The sequence below is a fragment of the Macrobrachium nipponense genome, chromosome 42 (genome assembly GCF_015104395.2).
Source record: "Macrobrachium nipponense isolate FS-2020 chromosome 42, ASM1510439v2, whole genome shotgun sequence".
NCBI lineage: Eukaryota > Metazoa > Arthropoda > Malacostraca > Decapoda > Palaemonidae > Macrobrachium > Macrobrachium nipponense.
The window spans coordinates 2,424,086-2,438,434 of NC_061103.1; the positions used below are offsets into that span (position 1 = coordinate 2,424,086).

The 14,349-nt window shown below is 37.3% G+C and overlaps 1 protein-coding gene across 1 annotated transcript; it reads right to left on the reverse strand.

Annotated features, from left to right (window-relative positions):
• Positions 1-12,622: 12,622 nt before the first annotated feature.
• Positions 12,623-13,753, reverse strand: LOC135213236 (gastrula zinc finger protein XlCGF8.2DB-like). The gene has a single exon (XM_064247214.1). The coding sequence runs from the start codon at positions 13,751-13,753 to the stop codon at positions 12,623-12,625; it is 1,131 nt and encodes a 376-aa protein (XP_064103284.1).
• Positions 13,754-14,349: the final 596 nt, after the last annotated feature.

Consider the following 14,349-nt stretch of genomic DNA (forward strand, 5'->3'; position numbering starts at 1 on the left):
ACACACACACACAAAAAACTTGGGAAGGTTGCGCCGTCAGTGCACCTCGTGAGGTGTACTGTAGGCATAATCAGGCTCGTTCCAGCGTGCCTTCGGCTGCTATAGCTGCAACCCCCTTCGTTTCTTTGACTGTTTACCTCCTTTCATATTGTTTTCTCCATCTTACTTTCCACTCCCGCAACTGTCACAACGTATCTTGTCATTTTACTGGTTTATAAGAATGAGAGAGAGAGAGAGAGAGAGAGAGAGAGAGAGAGAGAGAGAGAGGTGCGATTGGCGGAAAATTGGTCCGGAATGACCGATAATAATATAAGTCTCTCTGCGTCTTTCTCTGAACAATTTCCATTTCGGTCGAGAGGACGGAATGACTGATAGATTTTTTGTCAGATGCTTCCTTCTTCTGATTCCCCACCCTCCACCCCTTTTGTGGGGGGGTGGGTGGTGGGAGTGGGGGATTTGGCTTAGAGCTAGTCATACACCGTTTGAATTTTCGGGTTTCGTATCTAAATTAAGTTCGGCGAGGCTTGCAGTTTATAATGGTGACAAAAGATATTGCCATATTAGTCTCATTCATACTTATAAGGCAATGAATTACAGGTAACATATTGTCTTATGTACTGAAAGCCAGGCATGAATAGGCCTATGTAGACATGGCAACCTGAAAACATATTTCATTTGTTTGAGCTGTTAGGTCTACACACACACACACACACACATTTTCCTCAGCTCTCTCTCTCTCTCAATTCATTCTCATAACCTAGTAAAATTACTAGATAATCATATGCCTTATGTAGTACTGAAAGCCAGGCACAAATAGGCCTATGTAGTATGCAGGCCAACTTGAAAGCATATATTTAATTTGTTGGAGCTGTTAGGTCTACACACACACACACACACTTTCCTCAGATCTCTCTCTCTCTTTCTCGCAATTCATTCTCATAACCCAGTAAAATTACTAGATAATCATATGCCTTATGTAGTACTGAAAGCCAGGCATGAATAGGCCCATGTACTAGACATGCCAGCTTGAAAACATATATTATTTCATGTTTCCTCAGATCTCTCTCTCTCTCTCTCTCGTAAAAATCCAAAGGGAAGATCCGGACAGCGTTAGTCCGATTATGGCTGGGGGTGGAAATCTCCTTGGCGGGAAACTGGCCATCCGGTGACGATTTCGGCGGGAAGCGGAGCGTGTGCGGGGGTCGACCGGACAAACAGATCTAGATTTGAAGAAATTATCGGTAAACAAGACCTGAATATTTGAGTTGTTGGTCTCCTTCTTTTTCCCTCGTTCGGAGAGGAAACCGATGGAGGAAAGAAAAAAAAAAATGACTGTTTTACGGGGAATTTCTTCCCGGGCGGGAGGCTGCGCTTTTCGTGATTCTGCTATAGGTCATCACTAGACTAATCAGTTTTCAATTCGTATCTTTAAGACAGAGGAACGGTGTGCAAATATATACACACATTATAACATATATAATACTGTTAATAGTTGCATAACGTTTTTAATGGAGGTTTTATTCCTTCTTTAAAAATAAAAAAGAATAAAAGTACAGGTGAAGCATGCGTCGCCAAACATTTTAGCACTTTCTCCCCTCCCCCCCAAAACTCTTTTGGGACAAAGTTTTTGGCGCGGAAAGCAGTCAAGGCCAAATTACTGGATGCTGGTAATGGTATCCCCATCATGGTCTACGCCCACCGCCCCTGGCAGTAGTAGTAGTAGTTGTTGTACTTGTAGTAATAGTCGGGGTTTGCCTCTGTAAAGGCTCCTCTTTAACGGAACGCGTCGGGGGTTGGGGTGGGTCATGGAAGCCTTCGAGTGAAGTCTTTGCAAGTTTCAAAGACAAACCCTCTCTACAATTACCTTCTTACTAATGTCATCTAAGGAACGCCTTTAGCACGTCAAGCCCTATTAATTTAATCTGTTCGAAAAACGAAAATAAGACTAGAACGAATTCTATAAGTAATATAATACTCGACGGATGACGGCCATCGTCCTATCGAAATATTCATAGTTACTAGTGAGCCTCCTTTCTCGTTACATAAAAGACTAGATCAAAAGGGAGCCCTTCTTCTTCTTCTTCCAATCATCAAATAAAGAGAGAGAGCGAGAGACATAAGAAAGAAATAAGCGAGAAACTCCGATAAATCGAAGAAGAAATACGGGGCTAACAGAGGAGTATAATCTGGCCCCAGATATCGGTTGTCTAAGGCGATTTAGGCGGGAAAACGGCGGCATGTTGACAACTCGTTTACGGTCAGCAACTTCCCGTATTTGGCTTTGTTAAACAACCGGAAAAATACATTGGATTTGGTGTGAACAAGATCGTGGTAGGCGGCGGGTGCGGGAAAAGATTGTTTGGGAAGGGGTGGGGGGGAGGATGGGGAAGTGGGAGGTAAAGGAGTAAGAAGAAGAAGAGGAGGAGAAAAGGGATGTTTGACTAGAGATTCGTTGAAAGGCGTTGGGATTTTTAGACCATTTGAAGGACTTACTGAAGGGAGCTAAATAAAATTAAGACGAAAGGACGAGAAATAGATATGATCATCAAATTATTAATTCAAATTACAATTCTTTTGACAGATATCGCTAAAAAAAACATCAAAATACAAAAATTGGTACTAGAAGATAACATCAGTTCACCAGCTGATCGCCAGGCAGCTTGCGAGTTGCGAGCAGAGGGCGGTTCTAAGGAGGCACGCCCATTTGTGGGTGGGATCTTCGCGATAAGCCACGAGTGAGAGGAGGGCTGAACGCCCCCCGGTAATAAGGACAGAGGGCATGGGAGGGAGCCAGAGGTCAGCCAGGGTCACCAAATATATAAAATCTAGACGTCTTGTCGCTTTCTCTCACATCCGTGAGCTTTCACCGTGCACCGTCTTGCGTCTTGGTCCGCCGTCGTGCAAACTTTGAAAAAACTGTCGTGTTCTTCAAATTTTCGAAGATTATTCATTACAGATTTCGAAAACTGATGACCAGTGCCATATATGTCTCTCGGTGTGCGTAACATAGACGGATAAAAGCGCTCTCAGGAGAGGAATTATCGCATTTTTTCAATGTCATCCAAAGGTGATGGTAAAATGTGTGAATGTTACTGAAATGCTGTTAAACGATTGCTATATATATATATATATTATATATATAATATATATATATAATATATATATAATATATATATATATATATACGTATATACTGTATTTGCCCTAAAATTTACTGGAGTATAAGAGAATATATACTTTATTTGCTCTGAAATTTACTGTAGCATAAAAGAAAGAAGAAGAATGGCGAAACTAAAGATGATAATAATAATGACGAGAGTCAGTTACATAAAAGAAAGGAGGAAATGACGATAATAGCATTAATATCTAACGGCTAATGCCCTTTGTCTCACTATCTCCCTAATTCAGGGGGCAGATGCGGCATCAACCAACTCGGAGGACACTACGCCAACGGACGCCCACTTCCTCCCGTGACCCGCTGGAGGATTTTGCACCTGGCCTTGCTGGGATACCGCCCCTGCGACATCTCCCGCCACCTGCTGGTGTCCCACGGCTGCGTCTCCAAGATCCTGGCGAGGTTTTCGGAGACGGGGTCCATCCTGCCAGGGGCTATTGGTGAGTCCTTGTGGTTCCAAGAGTCCTTTTTTATATATCCTTTTTCTAAATTAAGTTGTTCGGTAATTTAACTGCAGCCGAAGTCCTTTTTTTTAATACTTTCTCGAAATTAATTAGTTCAGTAAGTTAACTCTTTCCAAAGTCCTTATCTTAATCGTTTTTCTAAATTAATTTTCCAGTGGTTTAACTCGTTTCCAAAGTCCTTTTTTTAATCGTTTTTCTAATTTAATTGCTTCAGTGATTTAACTGCAGCCAGTCCTTTTTTTAATACTTTTCTAAATTAATTAATTCAGTGAGTTAACTCTTTCCAAAGTCCTTTTTTTAATACTTTTTCTAATTTAATTGGTTCAGTGAGTTAACTCTTTCCAAAGTCCTTTTTTAATACTTTTTCTAATTTAATTGGTTCAGTGATTTAACTGCAGCCAGTCCTTTTTTTAATACTTTTTCTAAATTAATTAGTTCAGAGAGTTAACTCTTTCCAAAGTCCTTTTTTAATACTTTTTCTAAATTAATTTGCTTAGTAATTTAACTCTTTCCGAAGTCCTTATCTTAATCATTTTTCTGAATTAATTTTTCCAGTGGTTTAACTCGTTTCCAAAGTCCTTTTTTAATACTTTTTCTAAATTAATTTGCTTAGTAATTTAATTGCAGCCAAAGTCCTTTTTAAATCCTATTTCTAAATTAATTTTCCCAGTGCCTTGTTTCCAAAGTCCCTTTTTAATCGTTTTTTGCTAAATTCATTAGCTTAGTGATTTAACTGCAGCAAAAATGATTTTTTAAGAGTTTTTCTAAATTACTTTTTCCCGTGATTTAACTAGTTTCCAAAGTCCTTTTTTTAAACGTTTTTCTAAATTAATTAGTACAGTGATTTAACTGCAGCCAATATACTTTTTAATCCCTATTCTAAATTAATTAGTTCAGTGATTTAACTCGGTTCCAAAGTCCTTTTTAAAATCGTTTTTCTAAATTAATTAGTTCAGTGATTCAACTGCGAGCAAAATAATTTTTAATCCCTTTTCTAAATTAATTAGTTCAGTGATTTAACTCGCTTCCAAAGTCCTTTTTAAATTGTTTTTCTAAATTAATTAGTTCAGTTATTTAATTGCAGCCAATATAATTTCTAACCCCTTTTCTAAATTAATTAGTTCAGTGATTTAATTGCAGCCAATATAATTTCTAACCCCTTTTCTAAATTAATTAGTTCAGTGATTTAACTCGGTTCCAAAGTCCTTTTTTTAATCCTATTCCTGAATTAATTGTTTTAATTAGTTATGTCAGTCTTGTTCACTTTCAATGTAGTTATATTTTTCAAAAACTTAATTAATTAATAAGCTTATATTCATATTCAATTACCCAGATTAAATACATAGGCAATTATATAAAACTGGAAATGCAATATAATATGTAAGCCAAAGGCCAAGTGCCGAGACCCATGAGGTCATTCAGTGCTGAAAATAATGTTGAAAAAATTGTTAGGATGGGATGAAAGGTAAGATGGAAGAAAGAGACTATGACCAGAAGTACAGTAAAAGGAATGAAAGAATGGATTGGAATGTAATACCAAATTCAGGTCAGAGACCAAGCACTGGGAACTATGAGGTCATTCACTCCTCAAATTGAAATTGAGAGTAAAAGGTCTGAAAGGTGTAACAGGAGGAAAACCTCGAAGTTGCAATAGAAAACAACTGTTTGAGAGGTTGGAAAGTAAGATGGAAGAAAGAGAATATAAACGGAAATACAGTAAAAGGAGTGAATTACGTTAAAGCCAGTGGCTGAATGGACACAGCAAAGAACCTTAAGTAATGTCTACAGTGCATCACGTGAAGTGCACTATGGGGGATTATACAAAAGTATTTAAAAGTGCATAAAGGTATTAAAATTAATCCCACAATTGGCCTCTTAATATTCTTTTATGTTCAAACAAACAAACAAACACACGGCTGTATTTAAGTAAAACCTACAAAACACAAAAACGAAATTCAAATATTAACAATAAAATGCACATGGGTCTGCCCCACCCACAACCCTTTTTTCTCCTTCACCGAGTTTCGTTTAGTCTTTCAACCTTCCTGTCGTGTGTCTTCTATTTGTTTACGCACCAGTGAGTGACTGGTTCTGTTCTGCCCCTATTACATTATAATGTACGACCATTTTTCATTGTAGATGCGAACTGGATACGAATTGTACCTGGAAGTGAACTTGTGAAGCATTAACTTGGTAATATTTCAAGATTCTGTTTCCAACTATGAGTTTATTTTGTGTGTAACGAAACAAGTCTACAGCTAATTTATTCCTAATGCAAAATAACCGTCATCTGAAGAATATGAAAGGGTGGTGACGCTAGGTGATCTAAATGCTAAAGTAGGCAGCATACAAAGAAATGGCATTATTGATTGATATAGAATTCCCATGGAACTGTTTGGAGTGTGGAGCTTGATAACTGAGAATAAAGGGTTTCCAAAGATAACAATATGTAAACAGGTTGCTAGATTAAGTCTTAGTACAGGATAGAAGTAAGAGGACATTTTTAACCTGGCTAATATGTATGCAGTATATATATATCTTATCTCATTTTCAATAGGCAGTCCCTGGGTTACGACGGGTTTGGCTTACGACGTTCCGAGGTTAAGGCGCTTTTCAATTATATTCATCAGAAATTATTTCCAGGGTTACGACACATCTTCCAGGGTTACGGCGCCTACAACGCTCATTTGGCAGAAGAAATATGACACCAATAATGCAAAACAATCAATATTTAAAGGTTATTTTTAATGAAAAATGCAATAAGAATGCAGTTTACATAGTTTTGAATGCACACAAAGCATTAAAAGTAAGGTTTTCTTAGGATTTTTGACGATGTTCCGCTTACAACGATTTTCAGCTTACGATGCGTCTCAAGAATGGAACCCCCATCGTAACCCAGGGACTGCCTTATATATATATATATATATATATTATATATATATATATATATATATATATATATATATATAATATATATATATATATATATATATGTGTGTGTGTGTGTGTGTGTGTGTGTGTGTGTAATGAGATAACACTCATTAGCCAGATGAAAATATACTAGATTATTCCTCAGATTCCCATTCTTCCTTTACCACAGGGGGAAGCAAACCCCGAGTGTCAACGCCAGCTGTGGTGTCATGCATCAGAGAATACAAGAGGCGGAATCCAAGCATGTTTGCTTGGGAGATCCGGGCTAAGCTGGCTAAAGATGGGGTCTGTCCACAAGCCCACCTTCCCTCCATTTCCTCGATCAACAGAATACTCAGAGCTGGCATCAATGACAATGGTGCTTCTTCTGTTCAGAGAAATCTACTGGATTTTGTGGATGGCAGTCTTTCGCTGTCATCGAATCCTGCTAGTGAAATGGCTACTAACCCTTCTGTGACCAACGTCTTTGGTAATATCACACCAGGCGTGAGGTCAAATATATTACCTTATAACAAAATCATGGTTCTGCCCGAGATTCCACCGGCAAGTACAAGCGTCACATATCCATGTCTTAACACAGTAGAATTAACAGACCCCCCTCCCTTGACACCTAGCATGAACACAAAAGCTTTTGATGTAGGGTTACCAATGGTCTCGAACCATCAGAAGGCATTAGAGCACCCAGAGAAACCAGTGAAGAGAATGAAGAAAGATAGTGACAGTGACCTTTGTGCCAATTCGCCATGTGATCTCAGCAAAGATTCGAAAAATGAGGGTTTTTCACAATGCAGTTTCTCAATTGAGAAAGACTCTGGTGGAAGTCACAGCAAAAAGAATACAATGAGTCTCTGCAACAACATAAGCACCAAAGAAAATTCTTATTTAGGCATGAATGACAAATTTAAAAACCAAGACTTCGCTGCTCAGTTTGAAGGCAGAAATAAAGATAACTTGAGCACAGTGACTGATGCAGTAAACTTGAACTATTTCACACGCAGAGCTTCTGAGAGCACACATGCACAGAAGCCGCCTGATTTATCTCAGAACCTTCAGCAAAGCACTTATTCTTTTATGCTAAGTAACATGTTAGAATCTAGAGCAGACATTAAAACACTCAGAGATTGTCAAGCACAAACTATTGTAGACTGTGGGGCAATACCAAAAGAATCTTTCTCCAATAGGTTTGGAGCCTCTCTTGTGAATGATGCGAGTACACCTTCTGATACAATCACTTCACGTAGGAATACAAATACTCTAACAAATGGAGAAAGAGCGAGAGTAAGTGCAATAGTCTTCCAGAACTCTAGGTTAGGGTCAGCAACATACACAAACACTTTATCTTCTCAACCACAGCCTAACATTGGTGAAAAATATAATGTTCCCTCATCAGCAGGTATACATCAAGGAGAAAACTTTTCCAGTCCTGATAATACACAGACTTACTTCAGTGATCTTGGAAAAAATTGGGAAGCAAGTGTGGAAAGCTCTCAGAGTGCTGTTAGACCCCAAAATGACCAGGTATTTACCAAAGGAAGCTATATTCTAGGTGATGATTCTTTGCCAATGGAAAGGCAGACAGAAACTAGCCAAAGGGCCTCTCATTCTTCTAACATCCGGCTCAGTTCATTTTTTATCTCTCCTGAAGGATCCTCTCTCTTTAATAATAGAAGCCTCAATCATTTATCTAATAAAGAACCACTATCTATGGACGATTCACAAGGCAATTCTCACGCAGGTCATGAAATTCAGTTCAAAGAGCCCTTCTACAAAAAAGCTTCTAACTCTGTTAAAAGTCTAAGGAAACACGGAGACAGAGACTTATTACGAGTAGAGAAAATACAAGAAGATTCTCAGGCTACTAACATTACATCCATACATAATGATGAATCAACATTACCCTGCCAAATAGGCGAGCATGAAATTTGTAGCTTGTCTGAAAAGCTCCTTGGAACATATGACAACAAGATTTCCACCATGAAAACACTTCCTTTTTCTAAAGCTGATGGTAACAAAAACTTACCAAGCACTAGCATAGAACGTGGTGCAAATAATCAACAAGAAAACAAAAATTCTTATGTTGAATTGCAAGAAAAATGTACTGAAAAATATGATATTCAGTTTGAAGACTTAGAGAATGAAAGCAGAGATGTTAGCACTATTCCAAGATCTCTGTCCACCAAGTTTCCCGGGATTTCATCCCTCAATGCTACAAAGAATTTTCCAACAGAAAAGGAAGTTCAAGAATGTGGGTCACATGAAGAAGTCAAAGATATCTCTAGTGCAAACAAGAAAAATAATTCCTCATTTTCTAAAGAACCACAGGCACTGCTCAAGTTAAGGTTCAAAATGAACAACAGCACTAAAGAGAAACAAGATTTAAGCCAGAAGTATATTCAGAACAAAGGCTGCTCTGGTTCAGATATCATCTCAGGTACCCTTGCCAATAAGGTCATGATCCCAGCAGGTACCAAGGATTTCATAGAATTTGTAAGCTCTCCAAACCACCTTCATACCATAGATGAGTGTTACGAGTCACGTAAGAATGAAGAAAAGATCCAAGCAAGTAAAAATGGCAGTGAAAAACTTTTCATAAGCAGGAAAAGTACACAAGAAAAGGGCAGCTCACAAAAAGGAGTACAGACATTTCTCATACGAGATTTACTCGCTTAAAAGTCGCAAGATGGGTTCTGAATCTACTGGCAGTGTTGAAAAAGCCTTCAAAGTATCAAAATTAGGAAACCTATAAAGTCACTAAAAAGTTAAGCTATCAATTTAGAGCACACAAAATCTCTGGAATTAATTTAATGAATCACAACTTGATCTCATGGAGAAATATCAACACGACTAAAACCTACGATAAACTCGGTGTCAGATAACATATCATTAAAACAAGGATACATTCCACGATAAAATGTCATTAAAACATGTGAACAAAGAAAGAAGCAGCTACTTTATCTACAACCTCAAGATCTACGTAGGGCTTACATTGGTTAAGTTATTAAACATTTCTACTGAAAATCAGAAAAGTACCTTTTTGGAGACTTCTAAAAACACACTGATACTGTCATTAAAACAATTAACTGAACTATGAAGGAAGTACCTACTTATCTACAACCTCAAGATCTACGTTGGTTATTATATGAAGTATTTCTACTGAAATTCAGAAAAGTACTTTTTTTGGAGACTTCTAAAAACACACTGACAGTACAGCTTTAGGGTACATCATCCTTGTACTATTATACCTTTTCAAGACTCTTTTCTTTCTTTGGGTGTTATACTGGCATGATTAATTGATTTCATGAACTAACATTTGAATCAAAAGGTTCCTGCAAAGTCATTATCTGTTTAATAATTAATCATTCCTTCCTAACTCTCTGCAACTGGACAATTTCCATATACAATACACAAGAATACCCTTTCCTTAATATACTACATACGAATTACATAGAGCAACAAAATAAGTACAAATTTATTAAATACATAAGTTATGCTGCTATTTAGCTTTTATTTCATTTTACTTTCTTACCATCGTGATGCAACTGTTGACAGGTTTTTCTTATTTAATTGTTCACTAAAGGAAAAAACCTGATACATCTCACCCTGAAGAAGGCAGCAATGCAATTACGATAAAGAAGAAGCTAGTCAGTAACGAATGAATTCAAAGATGTACAGATGTACTCAATTTCCTACACTCTGGTACCACAACAGATTTCAAATCCTAGGGTGGTATTTTGAAAAAGTCAATGTGACTTCAAAACATTTGAGCATGATAACCTTCCATTCGTGCTAGCTTAGTTATAGTTATACAAGAAAAATTAAGTGTTATAAAATTTGAATGAGTTACTTCATTGAAAAGGTTATCAGGCTTAGGTGATCAGTTCTGGACACAACTTCCTATACTTATGTAAATCATTACTGACTGAATGCATTAGTATTAAATATGATGGAGCTCTTTATCTTACATGAAGAGGAGCCAGGAAATCTCTTGTCTCTTGTAATATGTTCATCATAGGCAAAATAAAGGATGAACACTCATGCATTTCGTTTAAATTACTTGAACAACCATTCTGTTTTGTTCAATAGATATAGAGATTAATGGCAGCAGACTATAAGCATTAAAAGTGATTGCAAACAGAATATTATGTGGTTTGGTCATCCAGATATTTATCAACTTTAATTTTATTGATTAACAGATTACATTGTATGTGCCTCAAAGATACTGCACAGTTCTCAGCATGTTTGATTCTAAGTATTTGTCAGTGCCTAATGTTACCTTTGGCAAAAGGTTACATTTTATTAGTTTACCACAAATAACAGACCCAATTCAGTCTTTGGAGAAGTCATTTTCAACAGTAAGCAGAGCAATGTTGCAAGCTGCCAAAGTAAACACAGCTCACGGCTTTAATTCTAGAACTGAAATATATGAACAAACACCAGTCCATCTTTGGTGAAACAAATGAAAGTCCTCCATATTTGGATCTAGTAATATACTATTTACCTGCCTTGGTGGCGCAGTGGTAAGGTTCTTACCTACCAGTCGAGAGGACTGGGGTTCAAATACTACGCCGCTCACTGGTGGCTTGGGGATGGCATCATTGCATAAACTTGGTGGCCCGCCAACCTAACAGTCTGAAAACTCAAGGGTAAGTAGGAGAATAGGTATCAGCCCTCTGGGTTTGGGGGTTAAACAGTGGGCCTAGCAACACACTGGCCACATGTCTTAGGCACTGGGATCTGTCTCCTCCTGGCTGTTGGCCAAAGAAACAGGAGATCAGAGCCTGCCCTATAAGCATCACAAAGGCCCAGAAGGACTTGAATTAATATAATACATATTCATCACTACATACTAGATAATAATGGAAACATTTAACATTACTTTTAAAGACCTTTGAGACTAAACAGTCTCAGACTGACATTTCTCTTCCTTGAATCTTCATCTGGAGACACTTCCTACCAAGTTATTTTTCATTAGAGATATACATTATAAAGATCCTGGAAAACATTAATACTTGAGGTAGAAAAATCTGGATTAGTTTTCCCATTAATCCATTACTAGTATTTCCTATTACCACAATTACCAGTAATCCATTTTACCAGTTTTGATTTCTAAGTATCCTTGTTTTCCATGAGAGGGTCCTGTAATAAGACACATCCAAATCTTCATACTTCCAGAGCTCTCTGTGACTGCTGAAAAGACAAGCTTCAAATCCTTATCAAACTAAGCAGACTCTAGATACTTGATTACTGCATGCAGGGAGTAACTACTTGTGGCCCAGTTACGAGTCAGAGCTTGGAGTGTGGGGTTGCCTAAAAATGTTCATGCTGATGATGAGAGAAGTCGCTTAACTTGGATCAGACTCGATTTTATAAGTAGCATTAAGTTACTTTATGAGAGTTGTGCATCTTTCCACCTTGTAAATGACTAAACTGGCCACCTAGCATTTATTAAAATATGTGACAAGGAATATTATGTGCAGTATTTTAGGTAGCACAGTCCCTTTTTACCTTTTAGTATATTACAGACAAAAAACAAAAGTCAAACATTGAATGGTGTTCAGTATCATATCACAGAATCCCTAAATTTTCCAGCCTTCAACTGCACTGGAGTATCAAAACCACCGCCATTACTATAGAAAATACAGGGTCCATGAATGTTATCAGACATGGCTTGAAGCCCAATAATTATGTACAAAAGAAAGACGACTCAGCAGACACCAAGTTTTATTTTTCTTCAAAAAGTTTACTGCTAGAATGAGCTATTGAATTGTCTAAGTTATCTTACATTTTACAAATTAGACCTTTTACAAAGGAACCCCATTACCAGAGCTTGAATTCTAGAATGTCGTTTTAAAACTGATGATGTATGATTTATGGCTTAAAGCCAAAGATTCTACAGGAGGCTTTTTAGTTCACTACACTAGCATATCAATTAAGTTACTAATTAAGAATAATGCAAGCATGATTAGCACATGTACCTCAGCTACATTTGTTGAACAAGTTGGCTCATATAAAGCAATCTTATGTCCTAATTTTTTATTTTAAAAATATTTCATTATGATAACTTGTCATTGTTTTCACTCAAGTCTTCATTTTTTATTTCAAAAGTATCTGATTCTGATAAAGCATCTTCCTTCTTCACAATACTGTCATCTGAGGAATCTGAGGAGCTGGTGCTTTCCTCACTTTCTAAACACAAAGGATCCTTGTCCTCCATCTCTGCCTCGTTATCACTGTCCGGAAGCCATTCACTTTTCTCCTCTTTCAGCGTTACCAACAGGTTACTCAGGCATCCGTCGCCCGTTCTTTCTTCAGAGATGAGCGAGTCTTCAAAATGAACTTTGGCATGTTTCCTAAGGTATCCTCTCCCTTTAAAGCCTTTACCACAAACCTTACAAGTGTAAAATTTCTTTTTTCTATGAATTTCAACATGTCTGTTGAGAGTCCCCTTTTCACTGAATCCTCTTCCACATTCCACACACACAAATGGCTTCTGACCCGTATGAATCCTCATGTGTTTGTTAAAATGACTCTTTTCGCAGAAGCCCTTCCCACACTCAGTACAAGTGAAAGGTTTGTTTAATGCATGAATACCCATGTGAACTTTCAAGTTCCCCTTTTCTCCAAAGAATTTTCCACATACAGTACACATGAAGGGTTTGTCCCCAGTGTGAATTCTACTGTGCCTTTTGAGAGTTCCCTTCTCAGTAAATCTGCCACCACACAGTTTGCATGAGTACGGTTTGTCCCCTGTGTGAACTCTGAAGTGCTTATTAAGACTACTCTTCTCCATAAAACCTTTTCCACATTCGTCGCACCTGAAAGGTCTGTCGTTCGTGTGAATTCTGGTATGAACCTTCAGATTGCTTTTCTTGCTGAAAGCTTTCCCACACTCACTGCAAGCAAACGGTCTGTCTCCTGTGTGCACTCTGGTATGCACTAGAAGATTACGTTTCTCACTAAAACCCTTCCCACATATTTTACAACTGAATGGTTTCTCTCCCGAGTGAGTTTTATAATGCTTCTTTAGCACACTTTGTAATAAAAAGCATTTTCCACACTGAGGACAAGCTAACTGATTGCCACCAATGTGAAGTTTCCTGTGTGCGTTTAGATTTCCTCGTTTAACAAACATTTTTCCACAGTCCACACAAGCATATGGTCCCTTTTCACCTGGAACTTCCATAATGAGTTTTTTCTGTGAATAAATGACTTACGTACTTCACTGTTCTTAACCAAGTCCTTACTAAAAAGGAAGTGGTAATGGTATTGACTAGTTCAAGAATAAATTAAATGACAACATACACCACAAAGTACAACAATAATAAATGACAAAACTCAAGTGAGCATATGCAGTAAGGGACCAACTTACTTAGTTTTAAATCACAAGCCAAATTACAGTATAAAATGTGTATAAATGTTCTAGAAAATATTATGCCTGAAAATTATCACAGCCAATACCAACACAAATTTGAATTACGTTATGTGCATCAATATGTTGTCAAAAATTACAGCATTAATCATTTATGAAGAAAATAACTACAAGGAACAAAAATGATCCCTTATCACTGCATTTACACAGTGGAGTCAAATATATGATAATTAATATTTATGAAAACATCACAATATAGTTTGATCTGGGGACATTTGATTCTTACCTATACTTAAACTTTTAACAACTCTTTTTAACGAGCTATAACTCATGTCAAAACCTGTGACATTTTGTTTTTCATAACAAAAATGAAATGTTACATTACAGTAATCTTCAAGAAGTAAAATCAA